This window comes from Lingula anatina, chromosome 1 (assembly GCF_051362555.1).
Source record: "Lingula anatina isolate TDL-2025a chromosome 1, LinAna3.0, whole genome shotgun sequence".
In the NCBI taxonomy this organism is placed as follows: domain Eukaryota; kingdom Metazoa; phylum Brachiopoda; class Lingulata; order Lingulida; family Lingulidae; genus Lingula; species Lingula anatina.
In genome coordinates, this window is record NC_141767.1 from 11,304,865 (window position 1) to 11,325,434 (window position 20,570).

At 35.3% G+C, this 20,570-nt stretch overlaps 3 protein-coding genes across 10 annotated transcripts in view; 2 read left to right on the forward strand and 1 right to left on the reverse strand.

Annotated features, from left to right (window-relative positions):
• LOC106175256 (uncharacterized) overlaps positions 1 to 20,570 on the reverse strand; it is a 35,322-nt gene that overhangs the window by 6,233 nt on the left and 8,519 nt on the right. For both annotated transcript variants that reach the window (XM_013557178.2, XM_013557169.2), the window contains 21 exons: positions 20,270 to 20,487; positions 19,728 to 19,955; positions 19,427 to 19,546; positions 18,990 to 19,103; positions 18,605 to 18,742; positions 18,152 to 18,240; positions 17,711 to 17,858; positions 17,353 to 17,547; positions 17,065 to 17,164; positions 13,844 to 14,080; positions 13,168 to 13,340; positions 12,618 to 12,788; positions 12,369 to 12,475; positions 11,890 to 12,064; positions 11,248 to 11,616; positions 10,861 to 11,007; positions 10,379 to 10,588; positions 5,574 to 5,798; positions 5,083 to 5,191; positions 602 to 766; positions 96 to 370 (listed from right to left, as the gene is read on the reverse strand). In XM_013557178.2, the coding sequence (XP_013412632.2) occupies positions 96 to 370; positions 602 to 766; positions 5,083 to 5,191; positions 5,574 to 5,798; positions 10,379 to 10,588; positions 10,861 to 11,007; positions 11,248 to 11,616; positions 11,890 to 12,064; positions 12,369 to 12,475; positions 12,618 to 12,788; positions 13,168 to 13,340; positions 13,844 to 14,080; positions 17,065 to 17,164; positions 17,353 to 17,547; positions 17,711 to 17,858; positions 18,152 to 18,240; positions 18,605 to 18,742; positions 18,990 to 19,103; positions 19,427 to 19,546; positions 19,728 to 19,955; positions 20,270 to 20,487 (3,713 nt within the window). The remainder of the gene's footprint in view (positions 1 to 95; positions 371 to 601; positions 767 to 5,082; positions 5,192 to 5,573; positions 5,799 to 10,378; positions 10,589 to 10,860; positions 11,008 to 11,247; positions 11,617 to 11,889; positions 12,065 to 12,368; positions 12,476 to 12,617; positions 12,789 to 13,167; positions 13,341 to 13,843; positions 14,081 to 17,064; positions 17,165 to 17,352; positions 17,548 to 17,710; positions 17,859 to 18,151; positions 18,241 to 18,604; positions 18,743 to 18,989; positions 19,104 to 19,426; positions 19,547 to 19,727; positions 19,956 to 20,269; positions 20,488 to 20,570) is intronic.
• Positions 3,721 to 10,059, forward strand: LOC106175289 (fibromodulin). Of its 7 annotated transcripts, none has more exons than XM_013557215.3 (2): positions 3,721 to 3,855; positions 7,887 to 10,059. In XM_013557215.3, the coding sequence occupies exons 1-2, from the start codon at positions 3,847 to 3,849 to the stop codon at positions 8,994 to 8,996; spliced, it is 1,119 nt and encodes a 372-aa protein (XP_013412669.2). In that variant the 5' UTR covers positions 3,721 to 3,846; the 3' UTR covers positions 8,997 to 10,059. The 7 variants fall into 7 exon arrangements, with proteins under 7 accessions (XP_013412669.2, XP_013412690.2, XP_013412702.2 ...); XM_013557236.3 differs by lacking the exon at positions 3,721 to 3,855 and adding an exon at positions 4,579 to 4,730; XM_013557248.2 differs by lacking the exon at positions 3,721 to 3,855 and adding an exon at positions 6,572 to 6,719.
• LOC106175312 (C-type lectin domain family 4 member G) lies at positions 14,303 to 17,320 on the forward strand. Its single transcript, XM_013557257.2, has 3 exons — positions 14,303 to 15,493; positions 15,804 to 15,962; positions 16,383 to 17,320. Exons 1-3 carry the CDS (start codon positions 14,809 to 14,811, stop codon positions 16,628 to 16,630), a joined length of 1,092 nt encoding a protein of 363 aa, XP_013412711.2. The 5' UTR covers positions 14,303 to 14,808; the 3' UTR covers positions 16,631 to 17,320.

Genomic DNA, 20,570 nt, shown 5'->3' on the forward strand with positions numbered 1-20,570 from the left:
TTGATATCAAAATATATTTTATTGGTTTATTATTGGTTTAAATATTTCCAATAACATTCTTCACCTGGAACACAGCTAAAATACAAAGTCTTTACCTTGTGTTTCATTACAGAAATACCCAGTTTTCATCAAGGGGCATAAACACAGGAAGGCATCTCCAACAGGCAAGCAGGTAGCACCATATGCACATGGGTTGTTATAGCAACCATCTTTAGTGAATTCACACTTGTCACCGTGGTAGAGATCCCCACAAGTACACAGGTATGAGCCAGGAAGTGTGGTACAGGTGCCATGGTTCAGGCAGGGACTTGTGTGACAAAGGTCACCGTCACACTGCCCTACGTTCACCCCACTCACTGCATCATTGGGACTGTGATAAAAATAAAACTAGTATATCACAGGATCAAAGAAAGTGCAAAGTGGCAAGATTTCATGAAGTCTCATTATCAATTCACCACTAAATGTTGTTTCAGACAATACAAATTCTTCATAAATATTTAGCAAATTAATAAATAAGAACTCAAAAAGTGAAAAAAAAACATAGATAAAAGCATTAATATTTATCAGTTGACTATTATGACAATAAGTATTTGAAAGTTACCTGTATACATTCCCCTGTACCTGCAGGTTGGCAACACAGCCAGTGAAGCCCTGACTGACCCCAAGCCTGGCCCTCAGCTGGCTATAGTCCTCTACACCTCCTACGTACACAAATTGGTTCACATTTAAATCCTGATGTATACCACTGGAAGACCCAGACACTGATCTGTAATAGAGCAACATCATTCTGATATTCTGGCAAATTTAAAAAAAAAAAAAAAGGCAGCAAAGCTGTCAAATGTACAGACAAAAAGCAGGAAATAACAAAATAGGCTACTGTCAATTCTGATGCAAAAGTACATTATGTTATACTGCAAATTCAACATCAAATTCTAATTATGCTCAACAGGTAATACCAATGTAAGTAAAATGTGTAACAAACATAAGGCTTCAGGCCCATGGGAATTCAAGTTCACCCTTTGAAAATGTAAAACTTCCAGAAAAAGAAGTCAATTAGACTGCTTTTCCAACTCAGGCTGCATTTTAGTTCTGTATTTCTTTTTTGAAAGTTTGGCAATCATAAGTAACATGGTTTTCCCATAATGGTCATCATGGCAGCAGCACCCAAAATTGTGTTTTCTACTATTCTGATGCAATATTACATAATGGTTACCAGCATAATGACAATCAATTTATAATAATAAAATATACGTATCATGGATTTTCAGAAAATGTGACAAGCATGGGTCTTCAAGCCTGTGGAACTTCAAAGTCACACCTTGAAAATGCCAATATGTGAAAAATTAAAATTTCACAAAAAAACTGTTTAACTGGCAGATTGCATTGCCTACTGAAGCTATATTTTAGGCCCATGTTTCTTTCCTGTAAGTTTGAAAACAGTAAGTGACATGGTTTTTCTTAAATGGTCATCATGGGAGCAGTGCCCAAAATAGATTTTTTTCAAATTTTGATGCAATATTACATAATGTTTAACAGCATAATGACCATCAATTTTTAATAATAAAATATTAGTATCATGGATATTCAGAAAATGTGACTAGCAAAGGTCTTCAGGCCCATGGAACCTCAAAGTTACAACTTGAAAATGCCAAAATGTAAACAAGACAGCACTGTTCTGAAATGTTTTTTTTTCCATTTTTAACATTTTTTAACATAAAACAAAATTAACAGTTTACTGCCATTTTTATATGATCAACTAAAAAAATTGATGAGATGGGAAAAATATCAATAGAGCAGTGTTAAATGTCCAATTTCTTCCATTCTGAGATTCTGAACATAGTGAATGATTGAATCTGACAAACTGCAATGATATGAGTTTATTTCCATTTTTGAAACTTTATTACACAATACGCGATAACATATTAACCATCATTTTTACAAAATCAACTAACAATGTTGTAAAGATGCAGGAAATGTCAAACAAACACTTTTAATATCTTATTAATTAAATAATGAAACTGTTAACATGCCTAAGAATTGAATCTGAGAAAATGTGAAAAAACAACATAACTTCTAAAATAATGGCTCGATTATGCTGATCTTTTAACTCAACCTGCGTTTTAGAAGGATTGACCACTCCTGTGAGTTTAATGACAATTTGCCTATCTGTTTTTCTTATATTGTGTTTACAGTGTTGCATATATGCTGAAAAGTGAAAAAAAAGCATAACTACTAAAATAGTGGCCTGATCATGCCGATTTTCTAACTTGACCTGCGTTTTAGTAAGATAGATTACTCCTGTGAGTTTCATGACAACAGGCCTATCGGTTTTCCTTGGAATGTGTTTACAGTGTTGCATATATGCTGAAAAGTGAAAAATAAAGCATAACTTCTACAATAATGACCAGATCATGCTGATTTTCGAACTTGACCTGCGTTTTATGAATATTCATCAGCTCTGTAAATATAAAGCCAAAAAGTAAAGCTGCCTTCCACTTATCGTGTTTACAATGAAAGTGCACGGCGCCGGCGCTGGCGATGACGGGGACGACAGACGCAGGTGATGGCAATATGTACAGACACATCTATGTACAGTAAATATATATAGATGTGTCTGTTTGAGAACAGTAAGTGACATGGTTTTTCTTAAATGGTCATCATGGGAGCAGTGCCCAAAATAGGTTTTTTTCAAATTTTGATGCAATATTACATAATGTTTAACAGCATAATGACCATCAATTTTTAACAATAAAATATTAGTATCATGGATATTCAGAAAATGTAACTAGCAAAGGTCTTCAGGCCCATGGAACTTCAAAGTCACAACTTGAAAATGCCAAAATGTAAACATGACAGCACTGTTCTGAAATGTTTTTTTTTTCCATTTTTAACAATTTTTAACATAAAACAAAATTAACAGTTTACTGCCATTTTTATATGATCAACTAAAAAAATTGATGAGATGGGAAAAATATCAATAGAGCAGTGTTAAATGTCCAATTTCTTCCATTCTGAGATTCTGAACATAGTGAATGATTGAAACTGACAAACTGCAATGATATGAGTTTATTTCCATTTTTGAAACTTTATTACACAATACGCGATAACAAATTAACCATCATTTTTACAAAATCAACTAACAATGTTGTAAAGATGCAGGAAATGTCAAACAAAAACTTTAATGTATCTTATTAGTTTAATAATGAGACTGTTAACATGCCTAAGAATTGAATCTGAGGAAATGTGAAAAATATGCTGAAAAGTGAAAAAACAGCATAACTTCTACAATAATGGCCCGATCATGCTGATTTTCGAACTTGACCTGCGTTTTATGAATATTCATCAGCTCTGTGAATATAAAGCCAAAAAGTAAAACTGCCCTCCACTAATTGTGTTTACAAGGAAAGTGCACGGCGCTGGCATCGGCATCGGCATCGCCATCGGCGACGGCGACAACAGACGCAGGTGATGGCAATATGTACAGACACATCTGTGTCTGTACATATATTAAAAAAAAGACAAGAAAGAGAAAAACAAATAGCAAAACTATTTTACATTTTTCAGAGTGCTTACAATAATTTACAGAAAACTTTGTAGGGGTCATTTTATCAAGCACTTAAATAAACCAAATTTATTTTGTTGCTAAGGTAGCATGCTGTTTAAAACCAACTATACTCATCATCTCCTTTTTATTCTAAGTTTATGTAATCGACAGTACATGGTTGTTGACTCATTTCAGTGGAATGTGGCCTTACAAAAACATTTTTAGCGTATAAACCATACACTACAGCTAGTACAGAAGAAGAAGGAAGATGGAGTTTCACAGTGAGATCAAAAGTCCATAATATGCCAACTGTAAGTAAAAACATTTAACTTCCAAGGTTTACTTCCTTTTCAAATTTATTAAGCTGATTTTACTCCAAAAATACAAATAGTAGCTGAGGTGTATCTCATAATTGCATAGTAGTTCATTTAAGACTTTGCTCCATCATACCAAATAGTTCATTCAGCTAAGTGCTGTATTGGGATAAACAATTCCAGAATATTTTCTATTTTTTTCTATTTCAAAAATTAACACTGATTTGGAAATGTCCAAGTTTCAGAGTCACAAGACATTGCCCGGAGCCCAAGTTATGCTAAATCATTTTAGTGTTACTAAACAAGTCTCATTACACAGGATTTATAGGTTTTACAGACAATGTACCTGTATTCAGCTGTGCTAAAAAGGCTGCCAAATGAAAAGTTCAGATAGCTAATGTACATTACACCAAGAATGTAACTTGATACAATTAAGTGAAATTTAGAGTTGCAGCACAGCAGATAAGTCATTCAAAGTCAATCGTGCAGAAAACATTTCAACCTACATATATATAATACAAGTATTCATCTTAACCTTCAATTTTGTTTTCTCCAGTATTTATACAAAGTAATAGTTGTAATAAAAAGCAAGATAATCTCTGAAAAGATATCACATTGCAGTAAATGCAGGTTGAATATCAGTAATTCTGCTTTCATAAATCTAATGCCCAACGGCTAGGCATGCTTTATACAACTATAGGCTGTAATTTCCTGCTCTACTGAACATGATGGAAATGACAGCAAGGTGGAACTTAAGTCTTCCAACATCCTTGTATGATTCAGACTTAAATATCAAGCTAAACAGAATGATGTTCAAGTTATAAGGAAAGAAAATTTTAGTTTTTGGCTGCAACTACATTAAATCTTCACAGGTGAGTACAGTATTGATCTGTAGTGAAGAGGGGTGGGGAGAAGTGAAAAGCCACATTTTTGTAAAATAATTTATCATATTCCTTATGTCTACCAGTTTCTTTCATTTTCTAAGGAACACTCGTTTAGAGACCATTCCCACAGATATTTAGATTGATCTATCCTCCTGGGGAGTCTCACTAGATTGCTGTGCGCGCTTGGCTCCCAGAAGCTGACAGCAATTTAGCGTGAACCCCCAGGGAGTTAGGTTGATCCAGATGGATCGATCTAAATCTGTGGGAACCCAGTCTTAGATGTTTTCAAACAGTACATATCACAGATACAGATATTATGTCAGACAATTATTGTACTTACTGGGTGCCATTGATGGTCAAGGTGATATTTCTTCCCTGTCTGTCCAGTGAGATTATGTGCCACACTTTCCCAGTGATGGGAACAGATGTCAGGGTTACATCAGCATCTCCTATTTTTTGAAAAGAAATTGGCAAACATATCAATGACGAAAAAATTACTAGAAAAAATTATGTTGGACAGCAGATATTGATATGACTGAGTAACAGGAAAAAGACACAAGTACAATATTTAAAAGTAATGTATACAAGCAATCAAACATTTAAAATATACCATTCAGTCATTTTAATCAAAAAGCTGATTGCTAAAAGGAGTAGTCTAATACAAAACAAGAGGCATAAATATACTTCCAACAGAATTGTGCAAGTGTAACATAGGTGTTCAACATAATCTTTAAAAAATAATACTTTTACTAATTTTTAAGCCATACTTATACACCATAGCTAAGTACAAACTGTGACAATTTTCAGACACGACTTTCTAAATGCACTCACCTAAACTATACCTGACTTGTAGCTGGCTTTGAATCATCATTAAAGCGAGATAATCCCCTGCAGCAGTTTGATCAGACAGGAATAAAACCAGACCATCATTTGCTGGTGTGAACTCAGAGCGTAATATCAGGCTAATGGTAAGGTTCTGAAGCACTGGGATCTCATCTGGTAGGAGATACTTGATGTAGGAATTGTTGTAGAAAGCAGTAACATTAAAACTGGTTGCTGAAAACAGATGTAGATGAAATATCAGGGCTTAGGGAAAACAAAAATTATCTACAGGCGGATAGTAAAAATGCTGTTTTAAATTGGGTAAAAATAAGTAAATGAAACAGACAATGCCACAATTTTCAATCAAAAAACATTTTGGTTTTCAAATTGTTTTCATTGACATTAACCTACCAGAAAGGACGACATGCATCTTAATCATAAAGAGATCTTACAGCAACCTTTGTGCATTCTTTACTGTCACAAAATTTTGAAAGATTGTCACCTTGATAGAGTTGAGCATTATTAACTGATGTTGATACATATTAAAACATGCAAACTATGTGCCAGATTCTAATCTCAACCTTTTTTTTTCCCATCCAAACCATCTAAACCGCTTTATTTTTTTACAATCAAAACCTGCTGAAAAATACATTTTCAATTAATAAAATGACAGCATTTTCTCAAGTACAAGCATTAAAAATACTACCCCTTTGCTGATCACTTTAACTATTATTTATTTGAAATCTTAAAAAATCAAATGGCCCCATTCATTTTACCTACATGTGTTCAAACTTGGCACTGGGAACAAGAATATTAAATAATACTTTGAAGAAAAAAAGAATAACAAAAAAATGCTAAACTTAGTGGTTTTTCTCCACCGCCCCCCCGCCCCCCTTTAAAGAAAAACAAGTCAGGAGTGGGCAATACAGGTAACTATATAACATTATTATAATGCCAGCTAGGACAGTAAACTCTCATATCTCAACATCTCTCCTTGCTGCCTTTGCACTTAGTCAACATAAAGTCATCACCACGCTGACACACTTTGATGAGTCCAATGTTCACAAAGATATGTTCTGGGTCAGGTGATAAGTGGTCACTGCTGTTACAAACTGAGGTATATTGGGTCAGAACAAGTGCTATTCACTATCACAGGTAAATGCAGCTAAATATAAGAAGATTTTTCTCAGGTGGGTCGTTTTAGGTCTATTTATACAGTAAATATAGATATAATCAGCTGGAGCATTTCTATTTGTGGTTAATCTCTGTATGAACCTCAGCAGTAGATAAGAATAAAGTTCCAAGGCATTTCTCCCTCCACAGTTAGATAGTATAGGAGATATGACACAAAGGATGGATGGATGGACTCCTTATCTTAAATTAGTTGGGCATCCCTAACACTCCTTTTTACACACCATGTGATGAAAACAGTGGATATTCAACTACAAAGTGCATTTTATCTGTGTGAGCAGAAAGGGTTTATGCCTGTCGGTCTTATTTGTCAAGGTTGGTGACATTGTCAGGACAATGTCATTAATAACAACTCTCTCAGGAAGCATGTGAGTAAGGCTGGCGTAACTTCACTGGGATTTTATATCTAAAAAAACATGTAAAACTGAGGTTTATGGCACAATATATAGTTATAACATTGACCTATATGATACAAAAAGGTAAAGAATACTTATTATTTCTGGTTCTTTTTTCATTTCAAATATGCAGTGTAAGGCAGATAAAAACAAAGATAAATAATATTACATCTTTAGACAAAAATAAAGATATCTCCAGTAATAAAACATCGTGAAAATATTTTTTGCTTTGATAATAGGCTAGAAATAAGGGAATAATATCACAAAACTTGCTTTAATTAAACAACCTAGACAGCATATGAGATCAGCTTAAGCATGGAACTTGACAGTGTTCATACATTTCAGTATTGTAACACCATTCTATCTATCTATCTATATATCTATATCTATATCTATATCTATCTATATATATATATATAGAGAGAGAGAGAGAGAGAGAGAGAGAGAGAGAGAGAGAGAGAGAGAGAGAGAGAGAGAGAGAGAGAGAGAGAGAGAGAGAGAGAGAGAGAGAGAGAGAGAGAGAGAGAATATTGCTTGATATAAAGAATATGAACTGCATTTTTGTAACTTACATTTGTATTTATCTATCTGACTAACATTTAACATAACAAGTGTACACACTGACAATAATACTATCCTACAGTCTTCACCACCTGTGTATATCTAACCAATGTATGCCAGCATATTTGTTTTTTTGAAAAGCCACATATTAATTCTGTATCATTATATTTTACAGATACTAAGTCATGACAGCATGGTCTATTTTCTATCCAGCAGATTGAAAGGGGTTTTGGTGCTGTTGTTACTGTTCCAACTACCACTAGCCCTAAACTCATGTCCAAAATTCTGTGAATGCACCAATGGCCCCACAGTAATAAACTGCACAGATAGAGGGCTAAGCAATGTCCCTTTGTTCCCTAAGGAAAGTGTAAGGATTTACCTGGACAGAAACAACATCACTATCATCCAGGATGGAAAACTGAACCATTTAAACCAGTTGGAAAAGTTGACATTTGCAGATAATCAAGTGTCACATATAGATGCTGGTGCTTTCCATGGACTGACAAACCTGGAGGAGCTGGATCTTACTTATAACCAGCTTAGTTTTAAATTGCCAGGCAGCATGGATAACACCCTAGTTTATTCGAAAAAATCCATGCCACATCCCTGTAACATACTGCATGGATTGACAAAGCTGAAGACACTAAAACTGCAGCATAACAAACTGGGTAATCTGTTCAAAGAGGGAGCCTATGCCTGCATATTTCAAGATCAGGTTTATTCTTTAAAGACATTAGAACTATCTCATAACAATATATCAGGTTTGACCAATAATTTATTTTTAAACATGTCTTTGGAGTATCTAAATTTGAGTTACAACAGATTAATGTCAGTGCCAAAACTTTTTCAGAACCTGACATCTTTGACAACCCTAGACTTATCCCACAATGAAATCACCTGTGTTAACAATCTGAACACCAGCATTGTCAGTATTGATCTTAGTAACAATCCATTCAGTTGTTCCTCAGCCAAATGTATACAGAACCTAAAGGGTCAAAGTGAAAAATACAATCATTTTAGGGAGACTGGGAAATATGTGTGTCATACTCCAGAAAAATGTAATGGACAAGATATCTATGACCTTGACCTTACAAATCTATGTCAATCAGGTCTGAGCACAACAAAGAAAATCTTAGCTGGTGTCATGGGGTTTACAGCAGGGATGTTAACACTGGTTTCCCTGTGGATGTGCTATACCAGAAACCTTTTCAAAGTGTGTGTTGACAGATGGAGAAGTTTCCGTTATAAAGAGGTGCCAAGAGATATTGCAATGCATCACATTTGAAATGGTCTCAAAGGCCACATTCCCATAGGATTTAGATCGATCTATCCCCGTGGGGAGTCTCACTAGATTACTGTCAGATAATCCAGTTAAATGTCCGTCCCGCCTACTACAAGCTGTAAGGGGGCAATTAACTTTTGTGCCCGCTCGGCTGACAGCTATTTAGCGTGAACCGCCAGGGAGTTAGGTCGATCTAGTTGGATCGCTCTAATCTCTGGGAATGGGGTCTAAGAAAAATGAAAATAAGAAAATAAGTCTAAGACTTATTAGTCTTCATGTAATTTGACTAAAATTGTTCTGAAGGCTATCAAAAATAATTTTGCTACATCTTAGCTGTTATGATGTGGAAAATAAAACCCTTTTACTTAGTCATAACATGCCTGTTCCCTGCAAAATGAGCATATCATTACAGGAAATGTACATATACATATAAAATGTATTTCTTCAAACACTGTCTTCAGCTCAATATTGAAAATTACAAGTATTTTCAAGTTAGTGAATGTAATGAATACCGAGTAGCTATAAAGTGTTATTGCTTATAATTATGTTATCAGTGTCATGCTTAACAACTATATTATCTTATATGTATTGATTGTTAAGGGCAGATATTACAAGCAATTAAGATATATTGCAATGACAGCATATGTTATGCCTCAGTCTTGTGTAGCGTTCACTTATTTTTCTAGAATGCAGATTTTGGACTCTCAGTTACAGTCTATTGTGAAATGGTATTCAGACTGGATACTGAGGTACATTTGATCCATGTTTTAAGCAGTCCAATTGTCCTATCTATAACCTGCACATCTATCACAATCAACATCTTTTTTACATGACTACTCAAATTTTTATTGATGAATCTTTAAAAAATGTAAAATAGCTTAGTTTTAGTATTTCCTAAAGAACACTGCCAAATGCTAATAAGTGATATTTTTGTAACATAACACAAATGTACTCACTGTCGGTGCTAAATAGTGCACCGAGCAAGAATTTCTAGACTTTGAATATATGTTTGTAATATATATTATTTATGAAAAACTATTTTCCAATAAAATTTGTTACACCATGAGCAGAGCACTTGGTTGTCTTTATCTATGTGTAACAAATTGCAATTGTGTGGTTTATACTTTACCTTGCATGTAAATTAAAATTCGGATATTGTATGTAATTCAATCCACCAAATCTGAACTCGATGAAAATTTAAATTGTCCTCAACTATCACAATGCTGTGCATTAACACAATGGGCAGGTGTGGTTCCTTAATTATGCATTGTGCTGTTTCATTCAGTTCTCTTAAATGGCAGCTTAATCACCAACCTAGAGCACAGGTACTTCCAGCATAACCCAGGACATATACATTACTGCCCAGATTCTTCATAATCACCTACCTATAGCACATGTACTTCCAGCATAACCCAGCATACATCTACATTTCTGCCCATGTTCTGCATCAATATAGCAGTGTCCTCCACGTTGACATGGGTTGCTGTCACAGTCTGTCACCTGACAGTCTTGCCCACTGTAACCACGGGAACAGTTGCATAGATACCCATTGCCATCCTGTTCTAAACACACTCCTCTCTGACTGCAGGTTACACCTAGAAACATAAAGTAAAACATAGAATTTATCAACAGGTAACACTTGTAAAATCCCATGTCCACAAGACAAATGTATTTCATCATCACATATTTGATCAAAATTTAAATTAATGTAATGTGTATTTGTATAAGATTCAATTAATACAATTTGTAGGTAAGAGAAATATAATTTCAAGTCACAGAACTTGAAACCCTTTGTGAGTGTGTTTCTTTTCAACAATAAACAGATTGTTCACTGTAAGGCAGATGGATAGACTTGCAACTCTCTTACCTGGACATACAGGTGTAAAACAAGCCTCTACATTGACTCCTCTCACTGCATCATTGATGAGTTGCACAGCTCTACCCTGAAGTGCCAGTTCCTCTACACAGCCAGTCAGGCTAGGGGAGATGATAGGGATGGAATGTGGGACACCTCCTGGTAGTTAAAATAGTATATTAGGTTAATGAAATAAGTATTAATCTGTTGTTTCAGTATTAAGCTGAATGGTTCATCAGGTAGTGGAAAAATTATTAATTTCATTTGGAAAAATAGAAGACCAAAAAGAAAACATAGCTTATTTATTTATAGTGCACAATACCATTAAAATGCTATTGCTTTTATCTGGAAAGTGGATTCAGGACTTCACAGTTTTGTAACAAACCTAGTAATACCCACCTAGATATACAGTCCATGTACCACTTAGAGTCTGAACACTGGCTCCAATGAACCCACTGTCACTATTGTCCACAGTCATGGAAATACCCATAGAGCTATGCTGTACATACACATTATGGGACTGACCATCACTGTACTTTAGACTACTGGTCAGTGTCACCCTGTCACCCTGCCCAAAGTCCAGATAAAAGACGATTTCTCCATTCTGAAGTGTTATGGCACAGTACAGACTGCCTGACTCTGCATAAAGTAAGAATCCATTGGTGTTGCTGGTCTTGAAGGTTAGGGATATGACCAAGTAGCCTGTCAGTACTTGTGAATATTCTAAGTAACTATTGCCCAGTAGGCTTGGGGTTCTTATTGTCACAGCTGAAATGGTAATTTAACTCCAGTTAACTATAGAATAGAATTGTTCAAGTATGCATTCATTTTACTAAACTTTAACTGGCAATTTTTGCTTCACCCAAGAGATGGAATTGGCTAAAGAAACTGGAAATCATGTGAACTTTTTTTTTGCACAGCATCACCACTGTTAAGATTTAGTGTAAGATTAATGAGACAAACTTGTTCATATCATCAGAAAAAAATGTGCTCTTAATACTTGCACTGCATTATTAAATAGCAGTCTTTTAAAACCTGTACCTTGCTGACACCTGTCCCCTTTCAGCCCCAGTGGACAGAGGCATTGGTAAGAGTTGCCAGCTATTCTACACACAGCTCCAGATGTGCTGCTTCCACAGGGATCACTACTACATGGTGTCTGCCCACACTGGGGGCCAGAGTAGGGGGTAAGGCAGTTACAGCTGTAGCCATTCACCTATGACAAGGATAAAAATAGTTTGCAAGGTTAACACTGTGTGCCAAATGGCAGTTTCGTAAATGATTTCAGTTACTGGTCATTGTTTCTGCAAAGATCCTGGTGGCCTGAAGGACCAGTGGGGTAAAAGTTTTTTCCCACCACCTGTACAATGGTTTCAAACTAATTTCTTCAAAATAGTCAAGCATCTTATTAAAATCTTCAACAATCTTTTCCAATACTTTAGCAATCTTTTCCTATACTTGATATTGCAATGATTAAATCAAGCATACCATGTATTCCAAAAATTTATATGATTTCTTACCAAGTCTATACAATTCCCTCCATTTCTGCAAGGATTGCTCTGACACTCATCTACCTCAGTGCTACAAGTCACACCAGTCCAGCCCAGGGGACAGTCACATAGAAAACCTGAAATATCAGAATGGCTGTAAATTGCAGTCTATGTTCAGCTTATGCTCTGAAGACAAACTGTAAAACATCAAACATGTATCTTCCTTTTAAGTAAAATCCAATATATTTATCTCTTAAAAATGGTCTCTTCTTGACTTACCAGTTTCATCATTCCTACAAGTAGCTCTCTGGTGGCAGGGGAAGGATGCACAGTAATTGTAATACTGACACCTGTCCCCTACATAATTGTTTATGCATTGGCACTGAATCTGGGGGTTGGCTGTATTGTTACTGAGGCTCACACACCTGCCATTTGGATTACACGGTGAACCTGGAGAGTTAAATAAAATCTCAAAATGAACCAAAGAATGTTTAAGTTAAATGAAAAGTAAAAGATAAGTGAAGAATATTAAGTTTAATAAAAAGACCAGATCTTAAAATGTCGAAAACAATATTAAAATCTGAAGAAAAATCCAAAGAAATATGTAGTGGTGCTACTTGTAACAAAAAAATTCAAATTATGAGACAAACTAACACTCCTTTTAATTGATAGTGATAGTGCTTGTCTGTTTATATAATTTATTATGCACTATTTAGAATACAACTAAAATGATAACGAAGATTTGTAACAGAGGGAAATGAATGGTTCAAGAGTCTGACAAAGTGAAATAATATCCAATGGCTATCTGTAAAGAAGACTGGGTCCTTACCCAGACAGCTGTCCCTGTTTTCACAGTGTGTTCCATAGTATGTGGACAGACAGAGACATCTATAGGCATTCAGCTGGTTCTCACATGTGCCACCATTTTGACAGATGATTCCCTCACAATTATTGACCAATTCTGAGCACATCTCTCCTGTATAACCAGGAGGGCAGGTACACCTATAATATCATATGTTGCAAAAACTACAGTATAATGCTGGACAAGATTGAGAAAACTGGAGAATGCCAAGCTACAGCCATGTAATATATCAACAGGTAAATGGCTACAATACTTTTAAGTAAATGATGATGATAGTGAAAATATTGTTTAATTTACATGAGTTTGAAATTATCTGTTTCCCAAACTAAACGACAGCTGGGGCCACTTTGACAAAAGCACTTTTGCCTAAACATGGGTATGAGCTTCCATAACAAATAATTAGTCTACTCTAGATAAATCTGTAATAGTATTAATTAAATGAAACATTTTGCCTGTTTTACAACAAGAAAGACATGGCTTATGTTTCAGGCCAATACTTCATCTATGTGAACTACTATGGATTTATCTTGAACTGAAATAGACCAAATTCCTATCTGAATTTTAATGCTAATTTTTAGTCTAAATTTCATTGATGAAGCCCGTCCCAGATCTGAAAATATGTCCATCAACTCAAGATACTTACACAAAATTATTCAAAGCATTAGCACATGTAGCCTGGTTCTGGCATGGCTGGGATATACAAAAGTTGTACTGTTCACAGTTTGCCCCAGCAAAGTTAGCCTGACAGACACAGGTGTAGTCCGTGCCATACTGTGTGTTGGGAACATTGGCACAGGTGGACCCAGAGCGGCATGGAGACTGTGTGCAGCTGTTCTTGATGGTACAGTATTGTCCAGACCAACCAAGGGCACAGTCACATCTAGAAGGTAGAGAACAGGATATTACTGGATAGTTATAGAAAAAAGACTTCTGACCATTTTGAGCTCAAATCATAATAACCCTACTTCTTTTATATTAAAGATGTGCTCTAAATAGTCGGACATCATTAGAATAATTTAAAAATTACCACAGTAAAGATGACAGTAAGTGTGTGTGTGTGTGTGTGTGTGCTCAAGTGTGTGTGTGTGTGTGTGTGTGTGCGTGCGTGCGTGTGTACAAGCATGCATGTTTACCATAGACCAAAGAAAAACAAACAGAGTGATAAAAGTTTATGTATTAGAGAGATACTTGCAACGGCCTGAAAAATAAAAATAGACAAATATGCAATTACTAAAATATCAATAGCACAACTGGTCCCTGATAAAGCAAGGTTATTCAGGTTTTACAGTTTTTATTTTTCCCAGGGTTGTTTTTTCCTCAAATTATTGATAATGTTTATGTCATAATCAAAGCCAAATATGGAAAGTATCTGCAAGTGATAAAACCTATCATTTAAATCAAAACTCTGTCACATGCTTTATAATCAGGTTATCTTGAAATAAAAAGAGGGTAAGATGATAGAGATATCAACAACAAATACAAGGAGATGACCTTTTAAAAACACAATAGACTTGATTGAGAGGGCATCAACGTCAATGGCCAAGGTAAACAACTTAACCCATATATAAGCTAGGTCCAGAAAGTGCTTCCTTTAAGCAGACCAGCACAATGGGTGCCCAGATTTTCAGCAACCTTTTCATTCCAGCACTTCTCCTACTTTGGTGTGAGGCAGAATATTCCCCAGCTCCAAAATTACCTCCTCCGCCTCCAACAATTCCACCTTCAGTGAGTGCAACCTCAGTTCCTAAGCCAACCCTTCCAATTCGCATAACTCTTCAAGAAGTTGTGAAAACACTGCAAGAGCATAAGAAGCAGCTCAAGGACATAGAAGACGACTTGCCTTCACTGCAGGTCTCTGCCTTGCAACATTTCACAGACATCCGGACCCTACAGGACCAGTCCAAAGATGTTCAACAAGGTTTTCTAGAGCTAAGCACTAACTTTAGTCAACATCAAACTCTGGCAAATCAAAATATGTCAGAAATTCTATTGAAACTGAATGAGCTGAAGTTGTCTTCATCTAAAGAAAAGCAATTGCATGCAACAAATAAAAATTGGCTTGGCATTTTAAACAGGAACATTTCTGGTATGGTAGGCAACATACAAAACCTGGTTGAGGTATCCCAAAAGCAAGAACAGCGACTTAAAGTCTTGGAACTTGCTCTTCAGCAACAGCTTGGAAGAACCAGAAATTTGGAAACTGAAAATGCACAGCTCAAGGCTGCCTATCAAAATCAGAGCAAGGTACTGGAAAAATTGCAGAAACCATCCACAAACAACAAAAAACCAAGAGGTAAGTTATTTTTAAATCAATCCTATATGACTACATACAAACTTCTTTGGTTCCATCTTCTATATAGTTTTGTTATAACTAAATTGTCTTTATGATAGCAGATACATGCTTGAATGACTGGCAGACAATGTCCTCATTGTCCCAAAAGCCAAATGACAATATTTGGGGAAAAAGAGGAAATATTTCTGTAGTAGGCCAGTAGATTCTTAAACCCTGATGTTAGAAGGCTAAAAAGTATTTTGCACATACTGTTTAGGTATGGCCATTTATAGTACACATTTGATCCCATTACATCAAACATTATTTTCAGATGATTTTTTCAAGTACGACAACTCATTGTACAAATTTGTTCCTGCTTGGGCCACCTGGACAGCAGCAGCTGCACACTGTCAGAGTTTGGACCCACAAGCTTATCTTGTGTCCATAGAAACTGTACAGGAGAACAGGTTCATTAATCGTCTGGCAAGAGGTACAGTAATAACCCATTAAATCTAAACAAGTTGAATTGATAAATTCCCACAAAACAATGATTTTAGAGTAATAATGAAACATTTAGAGAAATAAGTTAGCTTTGTGTCTGAATGTTTATTTTTTGAATAACAGAAAATGATCAAAATAAATGAGGTCTTTGAAAATCCCCATTTATTACCATAATACTTGTAACATTCTCAACCATATATCAAATTGATATCTACATATGTTATATTAACTGATATCGATTTTTTCAACTAATTACTTTTCCTGTTTTTGAAAAATAATTTCTTCAAGTTGCATAATATTTCTAGTAGGCAGAATGGAACTAATTCAAAGGTATATGTATACCAAACTCTATTAAGTTTTATCAGTTACAACACAAAACTGTGAAATCCTAAATTTTTGTCAATTACAGGTGTCAATGAAGTTTTCATTGGGGCTTTTGAATTAAATTATGACAAGAAATGGGCTTGGCTTGGGACTGGTAGAGAGCTGGCTTACAGTAACTGGAACACAGGTGAGCCATCAGACCACAAATTTTCATCAAACAACGAAAAGGAAGCATGTGCTGTGATGTTCACCTCTAATGGGAAATGGAATGACATCCTGTGTGACTCTCCAACTGAATTTCATAGTTTCATTTGTGAGATAAGATTACCATGAGAAAGGAAATAAAAACACTTTAAAGAAATTAATAGTTAAAATACATCAGAGGCAAAAGTGATCAACTGAATTAAATTCAGCTTTCACACAAACATTAAGAAAACATGATATCAAATTTGCATGCAATCTTTAGTAGATGTTATATATCTTTGATGTATTTAAGACCTGGTCACATGGTAGCACTGGTAATTGTGTCTAATAGCCCTGAGTGCCATATATGCTGCAGCGTGGGTTGTATTATCCCCAGGGAGATGAGAAAGAATTAGAATTGAAACCAATCCATAATTACCAGGCATATATTACACTATGTGCTTGATGATTTATGATATATTTCTGTGTATGCATGCAATATAAAACATAGATTGCAAAGAAAGAAAGAAATATACCGTACCTTTATAAACTAAGGTCACCATACATTATTTATTTAAGCTTACCTAAACCCTAGGTCTTCATCAACACAAGTTGCTCCATTTTGGCAGAAACTATTTCCAATACAGCTGTCAATATCTACACTGCAATCAGGACCAGTATAACCTGAAAAATAAAATGCAATGTAAAATTTTGTTCTGATTTCAAGCTCTTAGCTGAAAAAAGCAGACTACTAAAATCAAATAAAAACTACTTTACGTCACAACATTAATGTGGTATTCAATCTCTTAGCTTGAATAAAAAATCTTAATATACTGAAAACCTTATTTGTTTGCTTATTTGTCTCAACATACCTGATGGACAAGTGCATATATAACTAGTAGTTGACCCTCCATCAAAGCAGGTGCCCCCATTCTTACATGGCTGTGTAGTGCAGGCATTGAGGCGTGCAAGACAGGATTGCCCAGTGTAGCCTGCCTGACACACACAGACAAAACCCTCAGAATCTGTGTGGCTAATGCAGGTCCCGTTATTCTGGCATGGTTTGGCTGTAATTACAATATCTCACATGGGTGGTGGCCATTCATATAAAAAATGAAAACATCATTTGATCATTAAAAAGACATAAATATCTGACCACCTCTTTAACACTGTACAAAGCTCTTGGACTCATACATAAAGACTACCATTTCCATCTATCCTGTGACTTACATATACAATAGTCCCTGAACTGACACTGTGTCCCCACCAGCCCAGGGGGACATCGGCACTGGAACATCCCAGTGGGTCCCTCCACACAGTCTCCACTATTACAGGGGTTAGGAGAGCAACCAGTTACTGCCTGCTCACAGGTAGGGCCCTGGATGATACACAATACACGTGTGGAAACCAAATCTTATATTAGATAGTTTAAGATTTATTTCATGACTGATACAACAAATGGATAAATCAATATAATATATACATTTTGATATCAAACACACAAGTGTTTATAGACATCAAAAGAATTAGAAAATAATAACAATTAAGCTATACATCTGGTTCCTGCATATTATAGATATAGAATTCATAAATCTTTACAAATGGCTCAACATGGTTAATGCTCTTGAAAATCTAATATGTAACATACAGTAACACAGAATTCCATCTTACATTAAATCCCTTAGGGCAGTCACACAGAGCAGCACCTCCTACATCCCAGCATATCCCTCCATTCTTACAGGGACTGGGGTCACACAGACCTACAGAAATCAAATAATAATAATAATAATATCAAAGGTAAACACATTCAACATGTCACTCTTACTGCATATTAGACATGGTTTAATGCTGTTTAAAACCACTTTTGAAAAGACTCTTCAATGTCTACCAATGAAACTAAAAATAGTGTTGTCTAAACAACATGGGGAGCTAATTTGTTTTTCAACCAGATAATGATAAAAATGGACAATGATAAATATGGACAATTCATTTAAAAAAAATGTGACAAAATTCTGTTAGTCATGAAGGTGCACTTACAATTCATAAATTGCCATGCTTACCTGAATAAATGATTTCTATTATGTTTTCACCTATTCTGGTATTTAGATTTATGTCATAGTATACCTTTAGTAAGCTCGCAGAAGAGGCCCTCATAGTCACTGGTACATATACAATATATACCAAAGGCATCTGTGAAACATGCCCCTTGGTGCTGACATGGGTCTGGATTACAAGTCTTTTGTTCTTCTTCACATGTGGAGCCTGGTCAAAAGAGAAATACATTTCTTTAAGTTAAATAATTAAACAAGTAACCTTGATCATTAAATACGTATTTATCCCTGTTTTTATGGACTGCCTTGTTATGACTTTAAAATTATTTCAGACTATTTCTTCATTTAATGATATAATTCTACAACAAATCAGGTATCTGTCAATGATGAGAAATGAAAGTATATCAAAAGAAAGTGGTTGATATGATGTAGAAATATACTCATTAAAATGAAATTACCTGTATATGGCGGAAGGCATGTGCAGTTGAATGATGTGTCAAATGACAAACACAATCCAAAGTTCTTGCATGGAGATTCAGTGCATGGATCAACAATGTTCTCACAATTAGTCCCTGACAATGTAATAATAACAATAACAATAAAAATGAGTAAGCTAATAAATCAAATATAAAATACTAAATTATATGTTACATCAATACATACTCTGAAAGCTTCAGAAATTGCCAATATCACACTTTTAAAATACCCTCTACCAAGGTGGCAGATATTATAGGCACATTTTCCACCAGCCACAGTCAGAAGACATTATCTGTGAACATTAGTGAAAAATCAATCTGTGACCCTGGTAGAGGTAAAACATGTGTCAAAGATGTATAGTAATTGCATGTAAGCAAATGTGTGTAAATACATATATTGTATATTAATTATATCCCACCTGTGTAATACTGTTCACAGCTACAGTTGTATGATGTTCCCTGAACATCATTGTTGCATGTGCCTCCATTCTCACATGGGGAGCTGTCACATGGCAGGATGCGGTTTTCACACAAAACTCCTAGATACAAATTAACTTCTGTTGCTTAATGACAATAAAAAAAGTACTGGAATATACATGAGGTCTTCCCCCAGTGGCATGATTGCAAAGTTAATTATGGTAAAGATAAAAAATGCTAAATTTCTAGAAAATCTATTACAATTTTAATATTAATAAATATCATCAAATCTTGTTAATATACCTGTATAATCTGATGGACATATGCAAGTGAATGTGTCGCCTTCATTTCTACACACAGCATTATTAAGACATGGTGCTCTGTCACATGGTCTTATCTTGGTTTCACAATTTGATCCAGTAAAGTTTTGAGAACACACACAAGTATAGGTGTCACCACTATTCTGACATAACCCTCCATTTCTACATGGCGAGCTGTCACAGGGCTGGATTTGTCTGTCACAACGAGAGCCTGCAAGATAAACAGTATTTAATTATATTCATTGCTTATTTTTTACCAAATTTATAAAAATGACAACATACCTGATCAAATATCAGAATCATTACTTAACCAAAGTAGTGAAATGTGAGAAATTCCCATGCTAGTGAGCAGGGTGGCCAAAGATACATACATTACTTAAAGAGCATTAATATGTTGTTTAACATGCTATTCAGAATAAACTAGCATATATCTTTTTTAAAAAATAACAAAAATTGAGGAATTTTTGCATCAATGGATAGAATTGGCAACCCTGAGAGATGAGCCAATTAATAATAAAGACTTGCCTGCATAACCAGCATCACAGACACAAGTGCTGATACCACCCACATCTCTGCACTGGCCATTTACACATGTTGCGGCATCACATATCTCTACTCTGGTCTCACAGACTGTGCCAGTAAACCCAGTAGGACAGATACAACTGTACTCAAAAAGGCTGGTGCTTGTACAGAGTCCTCCATTTTGACAAGGCTGACTTAGACAAGGTAGACTTGTCTCACATCTATATTATAATATAAATTAAGAACCTTTTTTATATCTTATAATTTCTTTCATTCTGAAAGCAAAAACAAAATAAAACAAACA

Excerpts from the sequence above, each read along its gene's own strand:
- LOC106175312 (XM_013557257.2), top strand. The coding sequence starts at position 14,809 with ATGGGTGCCCAGATTTTCAGCAACCTTTTCATTCCAGCACTTCTCCTA. Across the intron at positions 15,494-15,803 it reads AAACAACAAAAAACCAAGAG|ATGATTTTTTCAAGTACGAC; the intron begins GTAAGTTATTTT and ends CATTATTTTCAG. Across the intron at positions 15,963-16,382 it reads CATTAATCGTCTGGCAAGAG|GTGTCAATGAAGTTTTCATT; the intron begins GTACAGTAATAA and ends TGTCAATTACAG.